Source organism: Diabrotica virgifera, chromosome 5 (assembly GCF_917563875.1).
Source record: "Diabrotica virgifera virgifera chromosome 5, PGI_DIABVI_V3a".
In the NCBI taxonomy this organism is placed as follows: Eukaryota; Metazoa; Arthropoda; class Insecta; order Coleoptera; family Chrysomelidae; genus Diabrotica; species Diabrotica virgifera.
The window spans coordinates 241,691,452-241,710,425 of NC_065447.1; the positions used below are offsets into that span (position 1 = coordinate 241,691,452).

Here is an 18,974-nt window from a genome sequence, read left to right on the forward strand (position 1 = left end):
TTTAATCTCTTAACACCGCTTCGAACTTTATTTAACTTTTGAGTTTTAATTTAAACTGAAAAGGTAAAATTTGGTTTTTAAACAGAACAGAATACGTTATAGTATATGTGGTGAGACCGCTCCCGTCTGAAAAAAGTTCTGATTCGATTTCTTTGTGGATTCCTATTCAAAAATATCCCCTTTAAACAAATCTGTAGGGTACCGGGAGAAATTTTTGGGCAGAAATTGTTTAAAAATTTTTTTTAAACAAATACAAAAGATAACGTTTTTTTCTCTGAAAAATATATTTTTAGGTTTTTGGGTCATTCTAAACAAGAAAGGTTTCTTGTAATTTTTCTCAAAAATTGATAGTTTTCGAGTTATAAGCGATTTAAAATCTGAAAAATGCGAAAATACGCATTTTTGAGGCTTAAAAGCTCATATTTAAATTAGTATTTTTTGAGGTTGCCAGATACTTAAATTGAAGATTAAACATTCAGCTTCAAGATTCTGAAGAGTGATCGTGTCTAACCATAATTTATACCGTTGTTTTTTAATTGTTAAATATGCGTGTTTATCCGATTTTTTTCGCTGTGCGGCGCGCTCTATTTCAAAAATCTCCTATGTTCCTCCGAAAAATATTTTTTCTACATTCTTTGGGATATTCTAAATAAAATAAGTATCTTGACATTTTTCTCAAACGTTAACAGTTTTAAAGTTATAAGCGATTTAAAATCCGAAAAATGACAAAAAACGCATTTTTGGATTTTAAATCGCATATAACTTTCAAACTGTTAACTTTTGAGAAAAATGTCAAGAAACTTATTTTATTTAGAATATCCCAAAGAATCTAGAAAAATGTCTTTCGGAGGAAAATTGGAGATTTTTGAAATAGAGCGCGCCGCACCGGCAAAAAAATCGGATATTCACGCATATTTAACAATTAAAAAACGACAGTTTAAATTAAGGTTGGACGCAATCATTCTTCAGAATCTTGAAGCTGAATGTTTAAACTTCAATTTAAGTATCTGGCAACCTCAAAAATACCAATTTAAATATGAGTTTTTAGGCCTCTAATATGTGTATTTTCGCATTTTTCAGATTTTAAATCGCCTATAACTCGAAAACTATCAATTTTTGAGAAAATTTACAAGATACCTTTCTTGTTTAGAATGACCCACAAAACTTAAAATATATGTTCCGAAGCAAAAAACGTGATCTTTTGTATTTGTTTAAAAAAATTGTTTACCTACTTACTCCAAAATTTTGGTGTACTATCTCCATCCCGAGCGCCACAAAAAAAATAATAAAAACCGCGACTTTTAAACGTTATAACTACCCTCGTCCCCCACTCAGGTTTCCGCCTCTGGGGATTTTACTTAGATATGTCAAGGTCTACTTATTCCCAAATTTTGGTGCACTATCTCAATCACGAACGTCGCAAAAAACCCCTTATATGTATTTTTTATATTCACCCCTGCTCCACCCCTTTGTCGGCCACGCAGCGTTGAACCCCTGGATTAGTTACGTCATGATCTACTTATTCCCAAATTTTGGTGCACTATCTCTATCATGAGCGTCACAGAAAAAATAATAAAACCCGCGAATTTGATCCCTTATAACTATCCTCGTCCCCCACTCTGGTTTCCGGCTCTGGGAATTTTAATTAGTTATGCCATGATCTTCTTCTTCTTCTTCAGGTGCCATCTCCGCTACGGAGGTTGGCAATCATCATAGCTATTTTAATTTTTGAGGCAGTAGCTCTAAATAGTTGTTTTGAGCTGCATCCAAACCATTCTCTCAGGTTCTTCGGCCATGAAATCCGCCTTCTTTCGATGCTTCTTCTGCCATCTATCTTTCCTTGCATTATGAGTCGTAGGATGCCATACTTCTCGCCCCGCATTACATGTCCGAGATACTGTAGCTTTCTTTCTTTAATTGTAAGTTCAACTTTCTTCTCTTTACCTATTCTTCTCCGTATTTCATTGTTTTTAACTCTATCTACCCAGGAAACCCTCATAATTCTTCTATAGGTCCACATTTCAAAGGTGTTAAGTCGTCTCATTGTCTCTACATTTAACGTCCATGACTCCACTCCATAATATAGTACACTGTAGACGTAACATTTCGTTAGGCGTACTTTAAGAGCTAATGTTAAATCTTTGCTACATAGGACCTTTTTCATTTTTATAAAATTAGAACGTACTTTTTCGATTCTGACTTTTATTTCTGTAGTGTAGTCATTATTTTCTGTTATAAGTGTTCCTAGGTAAGTGTTACTCTTTCGATCTGCTGGCCCTCTACTATCAAGATTTCGTTAGTATTATGGTTGTTTTTACTAATTTTCGTAAACTTCGTCTTTTTGATATTGAGAGAGAGTCCGTACTCCCTACTACACCTTACTATTTTACTCATGAGTCTTTGCAGGTCTTGTAAACTATCGGCTATTATTACTGTATCATCTGCATATCTGATATTGTTAACTAAGACTCCATTTACTCTTATGCCGGATTTCATCTTCCAGAGTTTCTCGCATTACTTCTTCAGAATAAGCGTTAAATAATAGAGGTGATAGTATGCAGCCTTGCCTGACTCCTCTCTTTATTTCCATTTCTTCAGATGTTTCCTTTTCAATTCTTACTATTGCTCGCTCATTGTAATAGAGGTGTGTTATTAGTCTTAAATCTCTTTCATGTAGGTTTTTAGTTTTTAGGATTTCCATCAGTCGATCATATTTTACTTTATCAAACGCTTTACTGTAGTCTATAAAACAGACGTAAAGAGGATGGTTAACATCCAAACATCTCTGTGTCAGCACGTTGAAGGAGAATAATGTCTCTCTGGTACCCATACCATTGCGGACCCCATATTGAGTGTCACTAATATCCAGCTCCAATTTAGAATGTATTCCGGCGTGGATAATGTTCAATAGAATTTTCAAGGTATGTGACATTAAGCTTATGGTTCGGTAGTCACTGCATTCTTTGGCATTCACTTTCTTTGGCAAACACACAAATGCTGATGTCAACATTTCTCTAGGGATGATTCCTGTAGTATAGATAGCATTGAACAGTTTTACTATTATGTCCAGGTTTTTCTCGTTGACCAACTTTATCAGCTCGCTACGTAATTCATCTGAACCAGCAGATTTATTGGTTTTCATAGAGTTTATTGCCTGACTAACCTCTGATTTGGTTATCTCTGGGCCTACATCTCCCGTTTGGCTATCTACGGATGTACTAGTTTGTCGGACCATGGATAGTGCCATGGTCTACTTACTCCCAAATTTTGGTGCACTATCTCAATCACGAACGTCGCAAAAAACCCCTTATATTTTTTATATTCACCCCTGCACCCACCCCTTTGTCGGCCACGCAGCGTTCCTGCCCTAGAGATTTTACTTAGTTAAGTCATGGCCTATTTATTCCCAAATTTTGGTGCACTATCTCGATCATGAGCGTCACAAAAAAAATAATAAAAACCGCGATTTTGACCCCTTATAGCTATCCTCGTTCCCCACTCTGGTTTGCGGCCGTTGGAGAAAGTTATTTACACAACTTATTCAACATATTTCCGTATAGTTTTTCCATATTACTTATCACGCACAAAATCCGCTCCCAGCTCTTAGACTATTAGCAGAAATTTATTTCTCCTACCAACAAATTTTTAGTTGAAATAAATTAAAGTCGGAAACGATCAAATTTGTTCCTTACCATTATATTTAATATGTCTTTGTAACATCCTTGATGATTCCAATACATCTTAAACACCTAGTATATTAGACATTGATGAGATTACTATTAAACCGAATCCCGTTTCCATTCATCTCTAGACAAATTCAATTACTGCCTAATCGGAAACAACTATCGCGTCTGACGTTAGGCAGTGGAGTAACGGTAGAGATGAGATGAAATCAAATATGAATGAGGAATGAATCACTAACTATTTAAAGTGACTGAATTGTTGTTGGTGTTTTAAAGTCGAAAAATAACGAGCTGATACTTCGGTGATCATTGGAATTGCCACTATAATTTTTATCAATTTTATACTAACGAATAATATTTCGTAAACAGTGTTCGTTAAAAAATACAGTAAACACAGATTTGTCAACGATTTAGTTTTAATCTTACCTCGAATATATTACTACTAACTCTGTTTTCAGACTTGTTTTTTGTTTTTCTAAGTTAGAATATGGCGTAGCTGTACTTATTCACAATACCTTAATAAAATACATAAAAAACTCGCAAGAAATTGATGAGCAAATTATTGTGGTAGGGCGGAAGAAAAATGGCAACAATATATTTTTTTCTTACTCTGTGAAGACTGCGGGAACTGAACTCATTTGCCAAACTACACTTGACTACAAACTATACATTGTTGATCGTAATAATATATGTCTGTAACGATAATGCGGCATCACATTACATTGTTCATGTTAAGAGCACACAGTAGCGATCAACAGGTAGCAACAAACGCAGTCCAAGATTGCGAAAGTTCTGAGAACTTTCAAAAGTGAGGCAACAGTGCGTCGGTAATTCGACACTGATAGTGACGTTTATACTATCAAAAACAATCATTTTTATACACATAGGAACGAAATGTTGCCAGGTCTATGAGGTTCGATTTCTTGTTATAAAAAAATCGATTTTTAGTAGTTCCAATGTGACACAAAATCTGTATTTTTTGTCTTTCTTAATGGCGGTACAGGTTCTTTTTTTCAATATTTTATTTACTTATAGAGTAATTTCCACATACTAACATATTTCTCAAATTGGGCTCTGTACCGCCATTCTTTATTATATTACGAATATGTGTGCCAAATATCTCGACAAAATATTCAAAATTAGAGTCGCCATCTTGAAACGCGTTTGTTGCTACTTGTTGATCGCTACTGTTTGCTCTTAATAGTAAATATGTAGTAAATATCTGTTATCATAGGAGTTTATGATACGATAATATAAAGCTACAGCATTAACAAAACGAAATATCTTAGAATAAAGCGCATCAGAAAGGAAAGAAAGGAAGTGCTCAACTCAGTGAAACAGTAATCAAAAGTAAAGCGCAATGAGGAAAGATATCGAATTCTTCTCGTTATGCAAAGCAAAGTATTTGTCAAAAGAGGACCAAGATGTCCTCGTATCTAGTGGCTGAAAATTCTTCGTCAATAGTTTATTCTGTCTTCTCGTTATTCAATGGTATCTACATGTAATAGATAGTACTGAACAATATTAATAGGCAAATAGGAAGACTTTGCTATTGCCCGTTATACACTTTGAGAAGAAAATATCGGCAAATCTCAGTTTGGCTTCAAGAGTGGTTTCGGTACAAGGGAGGCACTGTTTAACATTCAGGTTTATTATACAGAGAGGTCGGGATATGAATGTTGATTTATATTATATGTCTGCTTTGTTTGACTATGAGAAGGCATTCGACACTGTTCAACACGATAAATTAATGGGTATACTAAAAGAGCTAGGCCTGGATGGACGAGACATTCGGATAATAGCCAATTTGTACTGGAATCAAACAGCTGATATCAGAATTAACAACCACACATCTGAAGAAATTTCTATTCTAAGAAGTTAGACAAGAGAGAGGTTGCATACTCTCTCAGCTGCTGTTTAATTTGTATGCAGAAAAGATCTTCAGAGAAGCAATCGAAGATAGAACAGAGAGTATAATTGCCAATCCAATTGTCATCTACAATCTGAGATACAATTAAGTATTTTCTATGGGAAATAAGCCACAATTTTACTAAAAAATGAATTTATTAACGTTTCGAAGCCCAAATCGGGTTTCGTTGTCAAAATGCAAAATACTATTAAAATAAACAAAAATGTTGTTGCTAAGTAAAAAAATTCTTCTAATAATTTATTTAATCTGACTAATTTATATTGGCAGTTCAGACGTATATTATACATTTTAAAGTAGAAGACTTTAAAATGATATCGCCAATATTTATGAGTGGCGTTCCTGGGACGACTTTACTAAAAGATAGTTCGTTCGATTACATGAAATCAATCCCAACTCAAGAATATCCGTCGCAAAAAAATCATAGCATGTGATCTGTCTTTAAAAAGACAACCAAATGCAACGATGAGAGTAAAATTCTCGAGTTAGAGATTCCATAGTAAATCACGAGGGAAAACCAGTAAAAAAAATAAACGATGTCGGGATAGTATCACGAGGTTTTTTCCTGGTTTTCCCTCGTGATTTACTATGGAATCTCTAACGCGAGAATTTTACTGTCATCGTTGCATTTGGTTGTCTTTTTAAAGACAGATCACATGCTATGATTTTTTGCGACGGATATTCTTGAGTTGGGATTGATTTCATGTAATCGAATGAACTATCTTTTAGTAAAGTCGTCCCAGGAACGCAACTCATAAATATTGGCGATATCATTTTAAAGTCTTCTACTTTAAAATGTATAATATACGTCTGTGTATAAATGAGTCAGATTAAATAAATTATTAGAAGAATTTTTTTACTTAGCAACAAAATTTTTGTTTATTTTAAATAGTATTTTATATTTTGACAACGAAACCCGATTTGGGCTTCGAAACGTTAATAAATTCATTTTTTAGTAAAATTGTGGCTTATTTCCCATAGAAAATACTTAATTATAAAAATGCCACAAGGAAATAGCTTCAGAACAACTGAGATACAATGATGACACAGTTCTGTTAGCAACGGACAGGGATGATTTGCAGGCTCTCCTACATTCAGTGAAGGACCATAGCCAACAACTGGGTCTGAAAATAAACATAAAAATCACAATGGAAGGTCATCAGCAAAAACAAAAATATAGCTAATAACTTGGCAGATATTAGAATAAATGGAGACATAGTGCAGAGAGTACAAGCATACAAGTATTTAGGCTGCTGGGTGAATGAAAAATTGGCCTTATCACAGGAAATCAAATGCAGAATAGAGCAAGCGAGAACATCATTTAGGGAAATGCAAAAGGTACTAATCAACAGATAGCTAAAAATTACGCTAAGAATTCGCTTATTACGCGGCTCTGTATTCAGCATTTTGTTCTATGGAATTGAAGCATGGACGCTTACGCAAACAAAGTTCAAGAAGATTAAGGCTTTTGAAATGTGGGCCTATCCCAGAATATTGATGATATCCTGGATGAACAGAGTAGCAAATCAAGGGTTAATGCAGCGGCTAAACAGAGAAAAAGAAGGACTGAATATCATAAAAAGAAGAAAACTAGAGTTCTTTGCCCTCGTGATAAGAAATCCGAAATATGAAATGATGCATGTAATTATCCAAGGAAAGATAGAGGGAAAGCACGCCCCCGGACGGAGAAAATCATCCTGGCTTAGGAATCTCCGCCGGTGATATGGAGTGAGCACCACGACACTATTTAGGTCGGCTGGAGTGAGGCGGTAGAGTTACAGGCCTACAGGGGGCTCATTACACGAGTAGATAGAACAAGTCTGCTGCGAGTGGCATGCGCTTACAGGACTGTGTCTGCCGCAGCCTTGTGGGCCATCACTGGATGTGTTCCGCTGCATTTGTTGGTAGTAGAAAGAAAAGAACTATATGAGAGAAGAGACTTTGAACTCACTATGGCCGAAAGAAGACAGGAAAGAGAAAGGTCAATTGAAAGATGGCAGGAAGAATGGAACAACACGGAGCATGTCGCACAGTGGACAAAGATGCTGCTCCCAACTTAAAAGATTGACGTGACGAAGAAAGAGTAGTTCTAAAAGCATGTTTGAAATGTAAACATCGATTCCCGTAGAACTCACGAGAACCGCACCTACCGGCTTAAAATTTGTCGTTGTCATTAAGTTAAACTAAGTGAAGGATTTGCAGCTTGTCCTGTGAATATTATGGAATACTGGTAGAAATTTTCACTTCATTATGTTGGAAAATTACGGTGAAAATCGAGTATACAGAATAGTTTTATGACGCAGTTATGCCGGTAGAGAAGTGCGGGTTCCTGTCTCTTGTATAGCTGTTCTTATTTTTATGATGTTATGGTCATGTTCCCGTACGAACTCCTGATTCCCCGATGAGATGTCATTTGGTCTCAATTTTTCCCTGTTTCCTGTTTCATTATGAATTGAATGCCTTCCGTCCCGTCTAGGATGGAAAATTTTTGGTTAACTACGAAGTGTGACATTTAAAAAGTTATGAAATATGATTGTTTTTGATTAAATTTCAAGTGGATATAAAGTTCGTAAAGATTTTAAATATTTTAATAGTTTGTTTTCAACATGGAAAGTTTTATGTAAAGTAAATAGAATGGCAGTGACATTTGACAGCATAAGTCAAATTTTTGTTTAGATACACTGCTAAAAATAAGGTTAAGAATGTTTGTATTTGTAAAATCATATAATTGTTTTTATTATTCATTTCCTGTTTGAGAACTTGTTTATTCCCAAAGTAAAAAAAAATAAGGTCTAAAGGTTTGAATAAACATTATAAAATGTACCTATTTTTATTTCTGTAACTTTTTTTTGGAAAATTGTTAACCAGATGTCTAATACAAGTGAAATAAGTTTTAGAGTAGAGAAAAAAGGCACTTAAAGAAGTAAAGAAGAAGTTATAAACTTTAAGATCAATGAGTCCGTATCCGATATAGTCCATCTCTAATAGAAATTGGAATCGTAAACAACGGAATATTGTGTTTACTACGCGGCGACAAAATCGTTGCGTTCCTGGTTGCGGGTAGATATTTGATAGTTGAAGAGGGTTAGCGGTGCTAAATTAATCAAGAACATTATTCAGACCGGAGTCGCTATCGGTAGATTGAGGATAATAATTAAATTTCAGTTTATTTACTTTCCTAGTTTCCCAGTAAGTAAAATTAAGTTATTTGTCGTGTGGTTGCAAATAACACCCCTTTTCGTCTCTGTCCCTTTAAAAAAGTTTAAAAAAATGTTCATCTTTTTCATTCTTTACGTAGAGAAAAAGCACAAAAGTAGAAAGCATAGAAGGCATAAAGATAAATAGGGAAATAATGAATAACATAAGGTAGTATGCTGATGATGCATAAGCATGGAGTAACTGTGTTCCTAATGAGCAAGATACAAAAAACAAGTGCACAATACGGACTCAACTAAACATCACCAAAGCTAAATCATCATCATCATCATCTTTGTCTTTTACAACTATTCGTAAGTCCTTGCCGCGTTTACTATTGTCTTCCTTTCCCTACACAAAAGTCAGAACAGTCAGGTTAATTGTCAACGTTCGAAATGGATAACGCACATAAAAAAGAAGGCGTAGAGAAAAGACGTTAAAATAAAAGTAGACGATTGCATGTTCCTTCACTTCGAACGCCACCATAGTTCTACAGGTGTTTCGAGTTATTCAACTCTCATCAGGAATACTTGTGCTAGTTCAAACTGGTTAGAGGAACTATTAAATCACTTTTCTGAGATTGCGCAGCCATAACATTCGTTGCCTTCCAATGCTACGCTTTCATAAAATAATTCCCTGCTTAAGATTCTGCAGAAGCTGTTTTTTTTTGTTCTTCTCATACCGTAACCAAGGCATACAACTTGCAATGGAGATAGAATGAAACCATGCAGTACCCATATTTTAATTTACCCCGTTTTACCTCTTTTTATGGGCTTCATAGAAGAGCCAGCTAGGTGGCCAGACCTTACTTAGCTGGTTTTTTTGTAGGGAAAATTATATTGGCTATTTAATTTTGAGAGAAAAAATATAGATTTCCATTTAAAAACAAATGAATAACGCCATCACGACGCCATAGTAGCGCCATCATAGTTTTGGCTATACATATACCTAGTGTGACCAACTCCAATTGAGTCGAATCCGGGACAAGGCTGAAAAAAATACCTAAAATTCGGAACATTTCAATGAAAATCGGGCCATTTTTTCTCAGAAGACAATTAAAATACAGAAACGAAAAAAAGTCCACCGTTTTAGTTTTCGTAGAACTACAATACCACGATATAAAATGCATGCGTTTTGGATGTGGTATATTAATTAGTCTTGCACTCTAGAAATTGTCGACTTTTTTTGTCCCACCAATTCAATTTGATGTGAATTCTTAGAAGAATAACGTATTCAATATTTCAAAATAGAATTTTACTAAAACGTTGAAAATTCGGATGGCCCGGAAGCCTTGTCCGTGACGCCGGGACATGACTTCGTAATTCGGGCCATGTCCCGGATTTTTCGGGCTAGTTGGTCACACTACATATTATACCATACGTTATACTATACCATACGGTTATACATACATATTATACCATACGATTAGAGATAGGCGACTGAAGGACGTGCTAAAATCGGCAACATTGCTTATGAGAATGAGTTGCATTGCCACTGGAGAATTAGACCAGTAAGGATTTGCGAAAAAACGTCTATTTTTGGATGTGAGAGGAGGCATTCGGATTTTTGCAGATAAAGTTAGGTGACACCTTCAGTAACAATGATTGACTTATGCTACTTCTCAAATATGCCCGGAACATTAATAAAATAATTAAAATATTTAAAAATTTCGAAAAACATCGATTTTTTCTGCTTTCTTTGCTTATAACTTTAAAACGATTCGTTTTGGAACAAAATCGTAGAGAAATAAAATAAAGATAATTAAATTTTGTATGATATACGACTGGTAAAAAATGTCTTAAGATATTACCTTTTCTGCAATATAGCAATAAATACAAAATAAGGGGGCAAAATAAGTCTGTTGTTATTCAATATTTTTTAACCACTTTGGTGGCACTTAGAACCTTAGTAATTCGCTTAGGAAATTCTTTGTAATATACTTAAATCGTGTACCAAATTTCATTAAAATCGACTTAATAAATTTTGCATAAAAAATTTGCAATCTAAATGTTTTTAAAAAAGTTCAAATTTTTTAAAATCTTTCTGAACAAAAAGTAGACCATTTAGAAGTTGGCTAATTTTTTTACGTATAAAGAGGTGCTCCACCTATCTAATACACTTTACAGAATTAAAATCGGATTATTTAAGGGGCCTCGGCAATGTTTTAAACAATTTTTTGGCTTATAAACAAATAGCTTTGTTTAATAATAAAAAAAATAATTTTTAGCAATGCAAATAATTAGAACCGGTATAATTTGACTTAAACTTTCAAATGCTGTCAGCAGAATTGCTATTTTATTTTTTAATCAAACGTTATTCGCGTTCAAGAATTACCCAAGAAATACAAAAAAAATGTTTTATTTTGCGAAAAATCGATGTTATGTAATTCCTCAATTTCTTTGTTTATAACAATCTTATCGACATCCGGATCAACTGTTACCCAAAAAATTCGTGTTATACGGGTCAAAATACATAAAAAATCGTGGGTAAGTCCATCTAAATAAAGCAGCCCGTAGCACCCCCTCCTGAATACAGCACTAATTTGTTTATAAGCCAAAAAATTGTTTATAACTTTAAAACATTGCTGAGGCTGCCTAAATAATCCGATTTCAATTCTGTAAAGTGCACTAGATAGGTGGAGCACTTCTTTATATGTAAAAAAATTGAGAAATCTTTGTATGTTCTAGTTTTTGTTGTGCAAGATTTTAAAAAGTTTTAATTTTTTAAAAAAGTTTAGATTCCAAAATTATTATGCAAAATCTAGTAAGTTAATTTTAATGAAATTTGGTGTACGGTTTTAGCATATTACAAAAATTTTCTAAGCGAATTAGGAAAGTTCCATGTGTAACCTAAGTGATGGAAAATCATTGAATAAGGACAGGCTTGTTTTGCCCCCTTATTATATATTTATTGCTATTTTGAAGCAAGGGTGATAAATTAAGACATTTTTAATCAATGGCATCTGATAGAAAATTTAATTATCTTTGTTTTATTTCTGTACGACTTTGTTCTAAAATGAATAATTTTTAAGTTATAAGCAAAAAAATAGAAAAAAAAACGAAATTTTTTGAAATTTTTAAATATTTTATTTTTTTTTTATTAATGTTCCGGGCATATTTGAGGAGCATAATTCAATTATTATTAACGAAGTTATCACCTAACTTTATCCGCAAAAACCTGAATGACACCTCACACATCCACCTAAAAACAGATCCTTGCTGGTCTAAACTGACGAATGACTGAATAAATCCCCGCGACTCGGGCGTGGGAAGCGGGGAAGCAGTGTTGCAATGTATTGGGTGTACTCCTATATCTACTTTAAAAGTAAACACCCGGTATACAAATTTGACTGACATTACGCATAGTTCATCACAGTTTTTCTTCCACGTTTTCTCTTTCATATATCTTTCAACATTTGCGTGGTAATAGCTATTATTTTCATTAATCATATTGTAATTTTACTAATGAGACACTGATATGATATTGTGAATGCCAATAAACTTACATACATACTTTTTTTTATGAATATTGTTGCAGGTGGATCCAAACTGAGAATGTGTGCCGTGATAGGAAAGAAACTACAAATGTACCAATGGAAACATTCTGCAGCGTGGACAGCGTGGTGTCCATCGAGTGATACTGATACAGTGGAGGGATTTACGTTCTTATGGGTAAGAGCAGACACTATTAATTTATTTATTGGTTTATTTGCATCTAACTTCACCACAAATACATCGACGACAATATTTTTTATTTTGCTTGTTATTTTTGCTTGTAATTATTCATTCACGAACTGAACCACATCGAGAAAAAAAAGAATGTGTGTACTTTGTACGCACGTAAGAAGTTATACTTTTATTATATGATTTCAACGAAATCAATATACTTTAAACAGTTTCTCTACTACTTTCCAAAAATTTTTATTAAAACAATACCAAAAATTAAAAAAATAAAAGAATAAAACATACACAAACACATTGAAAAATGCCACAAATGATTTCTGAACAATAATTGTTGCCAAAAATTTTATTAAATACGTATTGTCCGAAAAAAATTATATAATAATATACTTACAATCATAAAATCTATAAAAAAAAATAAAAAAAATGATATAACTTGCATTGGGCTTGAACCTACTTCCCGTGTATCCCGCCGTACGAGAGTCGAAGCGATTTCAAACTGCACCATCTTCGCGTATACGTCATGTGGGAATATACAGAAACTGAACAACTTTTTGACATTTTGTTTATATGAATTTTTATTAGTTTGATTTTTGTCGAATTAAAATACAACAATATATAGAGTAACAAAACGATACATTAGATGAAAATTTGTAGAAAGTTTGTTCGTAATCAGATTTTGTAAATTAAAGCATTGCCTACTAGGGGTATAGCATAGCAAGTACTAGGTAAGTACATTATTTTTTTACATTTTCCAAATAGGTATGAATATAATTTTTTATTGGAATACAACTGAAACATTTAGAATTACGTACCTGTGGCTTTTCAAAACTATTTAAAAAGTCACTATAATTATAAATTTGATTTTATTTCTGTCCTCACAACAATAAAAACTAATATATACTACACAACATTTTTGTTTACCGATAACCTCCATATTGAACAATTATTGACAGATCATTTCAACACCCAATCAGAGCCCGTATAAAGACTAATACCAAACTGTCGGTGTGCGCATGCGCGCAGATCAATATAAATTCACCCTCAATCTCAATCGCGCCTAAAGAAGTATAACTTCAAAAATATTGCTTATATAATTTGGTTTTAGAAAATTTGGAACGCAGAACATTTGTTGAGTATTTAGATTCTGATCTAGAGGGCATTGTTTTTCTTCTTCTTAATATTTTTTAATTCTTTTTCATTGTTCAGTTTACTCACTTTTAGCATATTTTGATCTTATTTTCAGCATTCTTAGTTTTAATTTACTTCGCTCATTTGTAATCGAGCCATGTTTCTTCATTTTTTTAATTTTTTGTTTCTACAGATTCTCCTTGATATTACCATACCTCTCTTAAATATTCCCCACATTTGTTCTGGATTGTCTTCTTCTTTGGTTTTGTCCATCTTTTCGTTGAATGCATGTTCGTAATTTCTTTTTTATTTTCAATTTACAATAAAGTAGTCATAGCCCGATCAAAGAACAATCTGACTCCAAAAAAATAAAGGAACGATGAAAATTTGGGAATAGGTAGTTGAAATTGTCTATTATTATATCAGAAAAAGTTTACAATTCTACATCCCCTCTATTTTACAGAAGTGGAGGGAAATACCCCTCTCTTGAAGGTAAAAAGAAATAATTTCAAAACAAGACCTGAATTGGATAAAATGACTAATTCTTAACAACTTTTGTTCTATAGAGTTTTTTCACTAAGTCAATACTTTTCGAGTTATTTGCGGGTGAATATGTTCATGTTTAACAAAATAAAACATGTTTTTGAACGGTTTTTCGGAAAAAACTCAAAAAGTCAGTATTTTAGCAAAAAAAATATTCTTAGCAAAAACATAGCTCATAAAAAATTGAAAAAAATGGTGTATACGTGAGGTCTGTAGACCCAGTAGAAGCAGAGTTGCAGCTAATGAAAAGTAGGTCCTTCTTCGTCAAATTCCAAATAAAATATTTCAATGTAAAATAACCCAAATACGAAGCACTTTTCGGGGGAAATTCATTTTAACTTTTTTAAAGTGTTTCTTTCTTCTTCAGGTGCCATCTCCGCTACGGAGGTTGGCAATCATCATAGCTATTTTAATTTTTGAGGCAGTAGCTCTAAATAGTTGTTTCGAGCTGCATCCAAACCACTCTCTCAGGTTCTTCAACCATGAAATTCGTCTTCTCCTGATGCTTCTTTTGCCATCTATCTTTCCCTGCATTATGAGTCGTAGGATGCCATACTTCTCGCCCCGCATCACATGTCCGAGGTACTGTAGCTTCTTTTCTTTTCCGAGGTACTGTAGCTTTAAAGTGTTTAAAGAAAGGTTTACTTTTGTTTTTTAAAAAACTTGTAACATTAAAAGTAAGTGAGTTAAACTCAAAATACTGTTGGTCCCTTTTATTTTTTGGTAAAAAAATCACGAAAATCAGCCCCTAGTTAGCATCACAAATTAATAAAATTTATCATTACCACTTCAGAAGGTACGTTGTCTATGTATTATTTATATGATCTGTAAGTTTCATCGGTTCAAAGTGCTTACTTTTGAAAAAGATGTAGTTAAAATTGCTTGAGTTAAACAAGAAAACAAAAAATCAAAAATATTCAGAAAAGTAAATGGTACATTTTATTACTCTTTGAGATTTTTGGTATTACTAATGATTTTTAAGTTAATTCCATAAACAATTCTGATTTTTTTTCAAAGTAAAAGAAAATGTTTTATTTTAAACCCCATTTTTTCAAAACTGAGCACTTTAAACCAATGAAACTTATAGATAATATAAATAATACATAAATAAAGTAACTTGTAAAGCGGTAACGAATAATTATATTTGAGAAGCTAATTAGGGGGTGATTTTCGCCATTTTTTAACCAAAAAATAAAGGGGACCAACAATATTTTGAGCGTAGCTCATTTTTAATATTATAAGTTTTTTTAAACATTTTAAAAAGTTGTAATGAATTTTCCCAGAAAAGTGTTTCTTTTTTTTATTTATTTCACATTGAAATATCCGATTTGGAATTTGACGAAGAAGAACCTACTTTTCATTAGCTGCAGCTCTGCTTCTACTGTGTCTGCAGACCTCACGCATACACTATTTTTTGTTCAATTTTTTATAAGCTATATTTTTACTATATATTTATACAATATTTTTTCGCTAAAATACTTACTTTTTGAGTTATATCCGAAAAACCGTCTAGAAACATGTTTTTTTTTGTTAAAAATAAACATTTTCACTAGCAAATAACTCGAAAAGTATTGACTTAAAAGTAAAAAAACTCTATAGAACAAAAGTTGCTTAGAATTAGTCATTATATCCAATTCCGGACTTATTTTGAACGTATTTTTTTTCACCCCGAGAAAATTTTTTCACCCCGTATTTTCCAATTTTTGTAAAATGGAGGGGATGTAGAATTGTTAACTTTTTCTTATACAATAATAGACAATTTTAACTATCTATTCCCAAATTTTCATCCTTCCTTTATTTTTTTGGAGGTTTTCGTAAAATTTTGTGTTCCTTAATCGGGCTATCAGAGTATGCGTCCGAATCTCTGTATGTCTTGATGTTAGTAATACACTTACATGTTTGTTTTCTTTTTTTTTTTTAGGAGCTGAACTTAAACGAAACACCTACAATGGTAACCATTTTGGACAGCGGCTGGAGCCCCAGTTCCCCTTCGCACGGTGATACACTGGTTTGTGTAGGATACAAGAATCATTGGGATATAGTGAATGGTAGGACAGGTCTGGCACAACATCTGCATACTGTGGAAAGTGCTAAAGCCAATCTTGTAGCTGCCTTAGATCTGTATGAGGATCAGGAAATTCAGCTTCTGTTATGCTACAACCGTAAGTGTTTATTTCTTCTTCATCTTAGGGTACCAAAACCGCTTGTCGATCGTTGGTTCTCATGTTTCCCAGTATATTGACAATCATTGTCTTATTTACAGCGGCCCACACTTCTTTTTCCCATTATTTTACCTTGCATGACAAAGTCACGTATGTCTAATTTTTCTGGGTGACGCATTATATGACCAAAGTATTCCAATTTACGCCTTTTAACCGTGTTCACTACTTCTCATCTTTTATTCAAACGTTTCAAAACCCTTTCTTTTGTGACTTTTTCTACTCAACTGATCTTTAGAATACGACGGTAGACCCACATCTCAAATGCTTTTAGGTTATTTAAAAGCGATTCTGTCACAGTCCATGCTTCAACTCCGTAAAGTAGTACTGGGAATATATAACATCGAACCATTCTTATGCGAAATTCCAAATTGAGATCATGACTGCACAGGATTTTCTTAAATTTCATAAAACTTGTTCTTGCTTTGGCAATTCTACTTTTTATTTCTGTACTAGGGTTCCAGCTTTCATTAATATAAGTACCCAAATAAACAAGATAACTTATGCGTTCAATTGAGTCATTACCAATTGTTACGTTATAGTTATTATCATTTACGGTTGCTTGTTTACTAATAACCATAAACTTTGTTTTTCTTGCCTTGAGGTTGAGTCCACATATCACGCAGATCGCCACCATTCGTTTTAATAACGCTTGAAGATGTTCAATTGATCCTGTCACTAACAAGGTGTCATCTGCGTAGTGTTTATTTATGAGTATTTAAAATCCATTATTGCAATTCGCTCTGTCGAATTATTGTTATCTACTATATTATGTCTAAGATTTTGACTGTTTTGTATTATTGCCGCTTGTATAATTATCGGTATTACTATCGCAAGAGAGTGAGAATAAATTGACAATAATGCGACAATTTTTCGAAAACTTGTTTCGAAATTCTTAAAGAATAACCGCTGTAACTTTTATCCTTGTAGGTTTCTATTGGTCAGAATCTCTATGAATGAAATAATCTGTTTTATTTCACTTGCTTGAAATAGAGTTTACTTATAGTTAACTTCCTTATTTTCGTTCTATTCTATAATTTCAGATACATGCCATTTCCAGAAAATCAATGAAGACACCGCGTCTAGCTCAAATTTCGACTTTCACTGGAACTCTGTTCCGTCTGATATAGGTAAGTACCTAACATTAAAAACTTTTCAATTTACAATTCACTCTCGGAGCTTTAAATTACTTCTACTGTTATTTGCTGTGTACGTGGGTGGAAATAAACGTAAACATTTTCCAGATTACTTGTTCCTTTTGTTTGCTGGAAAAGTATGCGCTAGAATGTAAACATTTAATTTAGCAAAATGCAGCTGCTGCTGAAAATAATGAACAGATTCCGCACGCTTCTTGCACTTTTCAGTTACACATGACAACTAAATGGGTTTTTTAAAAAATATAAGTAAACATTTTTTTATTCACTATACAAAATTGTATAGGCAGTACTTCAGTGATTAAAAAACAAACAAAATATGTTTTTACGACTATTTAAAAATTGTCTCTTATGCATGAATTCGTAGTTAGTAAATGTTAAAAATATTTTTTTTATTAGAAAAAAAAGTCGCATCCACCAAAAGGTTAGCGACGGAACAAAATATAAATAAAAAAAGTAAACAACTACAGATTGTACAAAATGTTTATGGATCTTAGATAATTAACTATATTGTCATAGGAACAGTGTTGACCTAGAGCCTCTGGTAGAGCGTTTGGGATATTATAGCGCTGTCTTTCTAGGTCATATTTACTACAACTTATTAAAAAGTGTTCGACTGTTAATTGGATGTTACACTGATGACATATAGGTGGATTGTTCTTTGTAAAAAGGTAAGAGTGCGTTAACCTGGTATGTCCTAGACGTAAAGGCGCAACCGAAATTTGTTCTCGGCTATTGCGCGACGATGGAGTCCACTGAGACACATTATTTTTGATTTTATTCAGCTTAGAATTATTTTGAGACCACTCATTTCTCCACAAACACAACACTTTATTTTTAAAATAAGCTTTTAAGTCACTGGAAACACACTTGCCTATCGGCTCCGAAAAATCACTTAATATTGCCTCTCGTGCAGTCCTGTCCGCTTCTTCATTTCCTGTTATTCCGACGTGTGAGAAAACCCATAAAAATTGGACGCTTCTTCCATGTTCATGATGTTTCGGAAAATTTGTTTTAATGAGTTTAGAGAGCTAAGGGAGTCTGTTATGATCAGGGCTTTTGTGAGTGTAAGCTCGTTGAGAAGTTTCACAGCATGGTATATGGCGTCGAGTTCAGCTGAATATGTGCTACATGCTGGGGGTAAACGGAAAAGAAGATTGTTCTGTACGGTCTTTGCGGAAACAAGTGACATGTTTTGAATTGTACAACTGATTGATCTTTAAGTTTGTTTCCTGTAGACAAACAATATCTGGAGAATATTCAGATAAAAGAAGCTGTAGTATAGGGAGACGATGGAAAAATCCATCAATGTTCCATTGAAGTATCCAGTTGAATGTTGTTAACAGATTCGGAGTTAGATGATACTGAACAATTGTCTACAGAAGAGTCACTGTCTAACGCAGAAATCTCTTTCCCCAAATGGTTGTGTAGTTTCTTTTGAA

The 18,974-nt window shown here is 33.4% G+C and overlaps 1 protein-coding gene across 1 annotated transcript in view; it reads left to right on the top strand.

Moving 5' to 3' along the window:
* LOC114331968 (GTPase-activating Rap/Ran-GAP domain-like protein 3) overlaps positions 1–18,974 on the top strand; it is a 301,406-nt gene that overhangs the window by 262,161 nt on the left and 20,271 nt on the right. Inside the window, exons 12-14 of the mRNA XM_050650939.1 lie at positions 12,343–12,476; positions 16,081–16,321; positions 17,422–17,508. Of these exons, the coding sequence (XP_050506896.1) occupies positions 12,343–12,476; positions 16,081–16,321; positions 17,422–17,508 (462 nt within the window). The remainder of the gene's footprint in view (positions 1–12,342; positions 12,477–16,080; positions 16,322–17,421; positions 17,509–18,974) is intronic.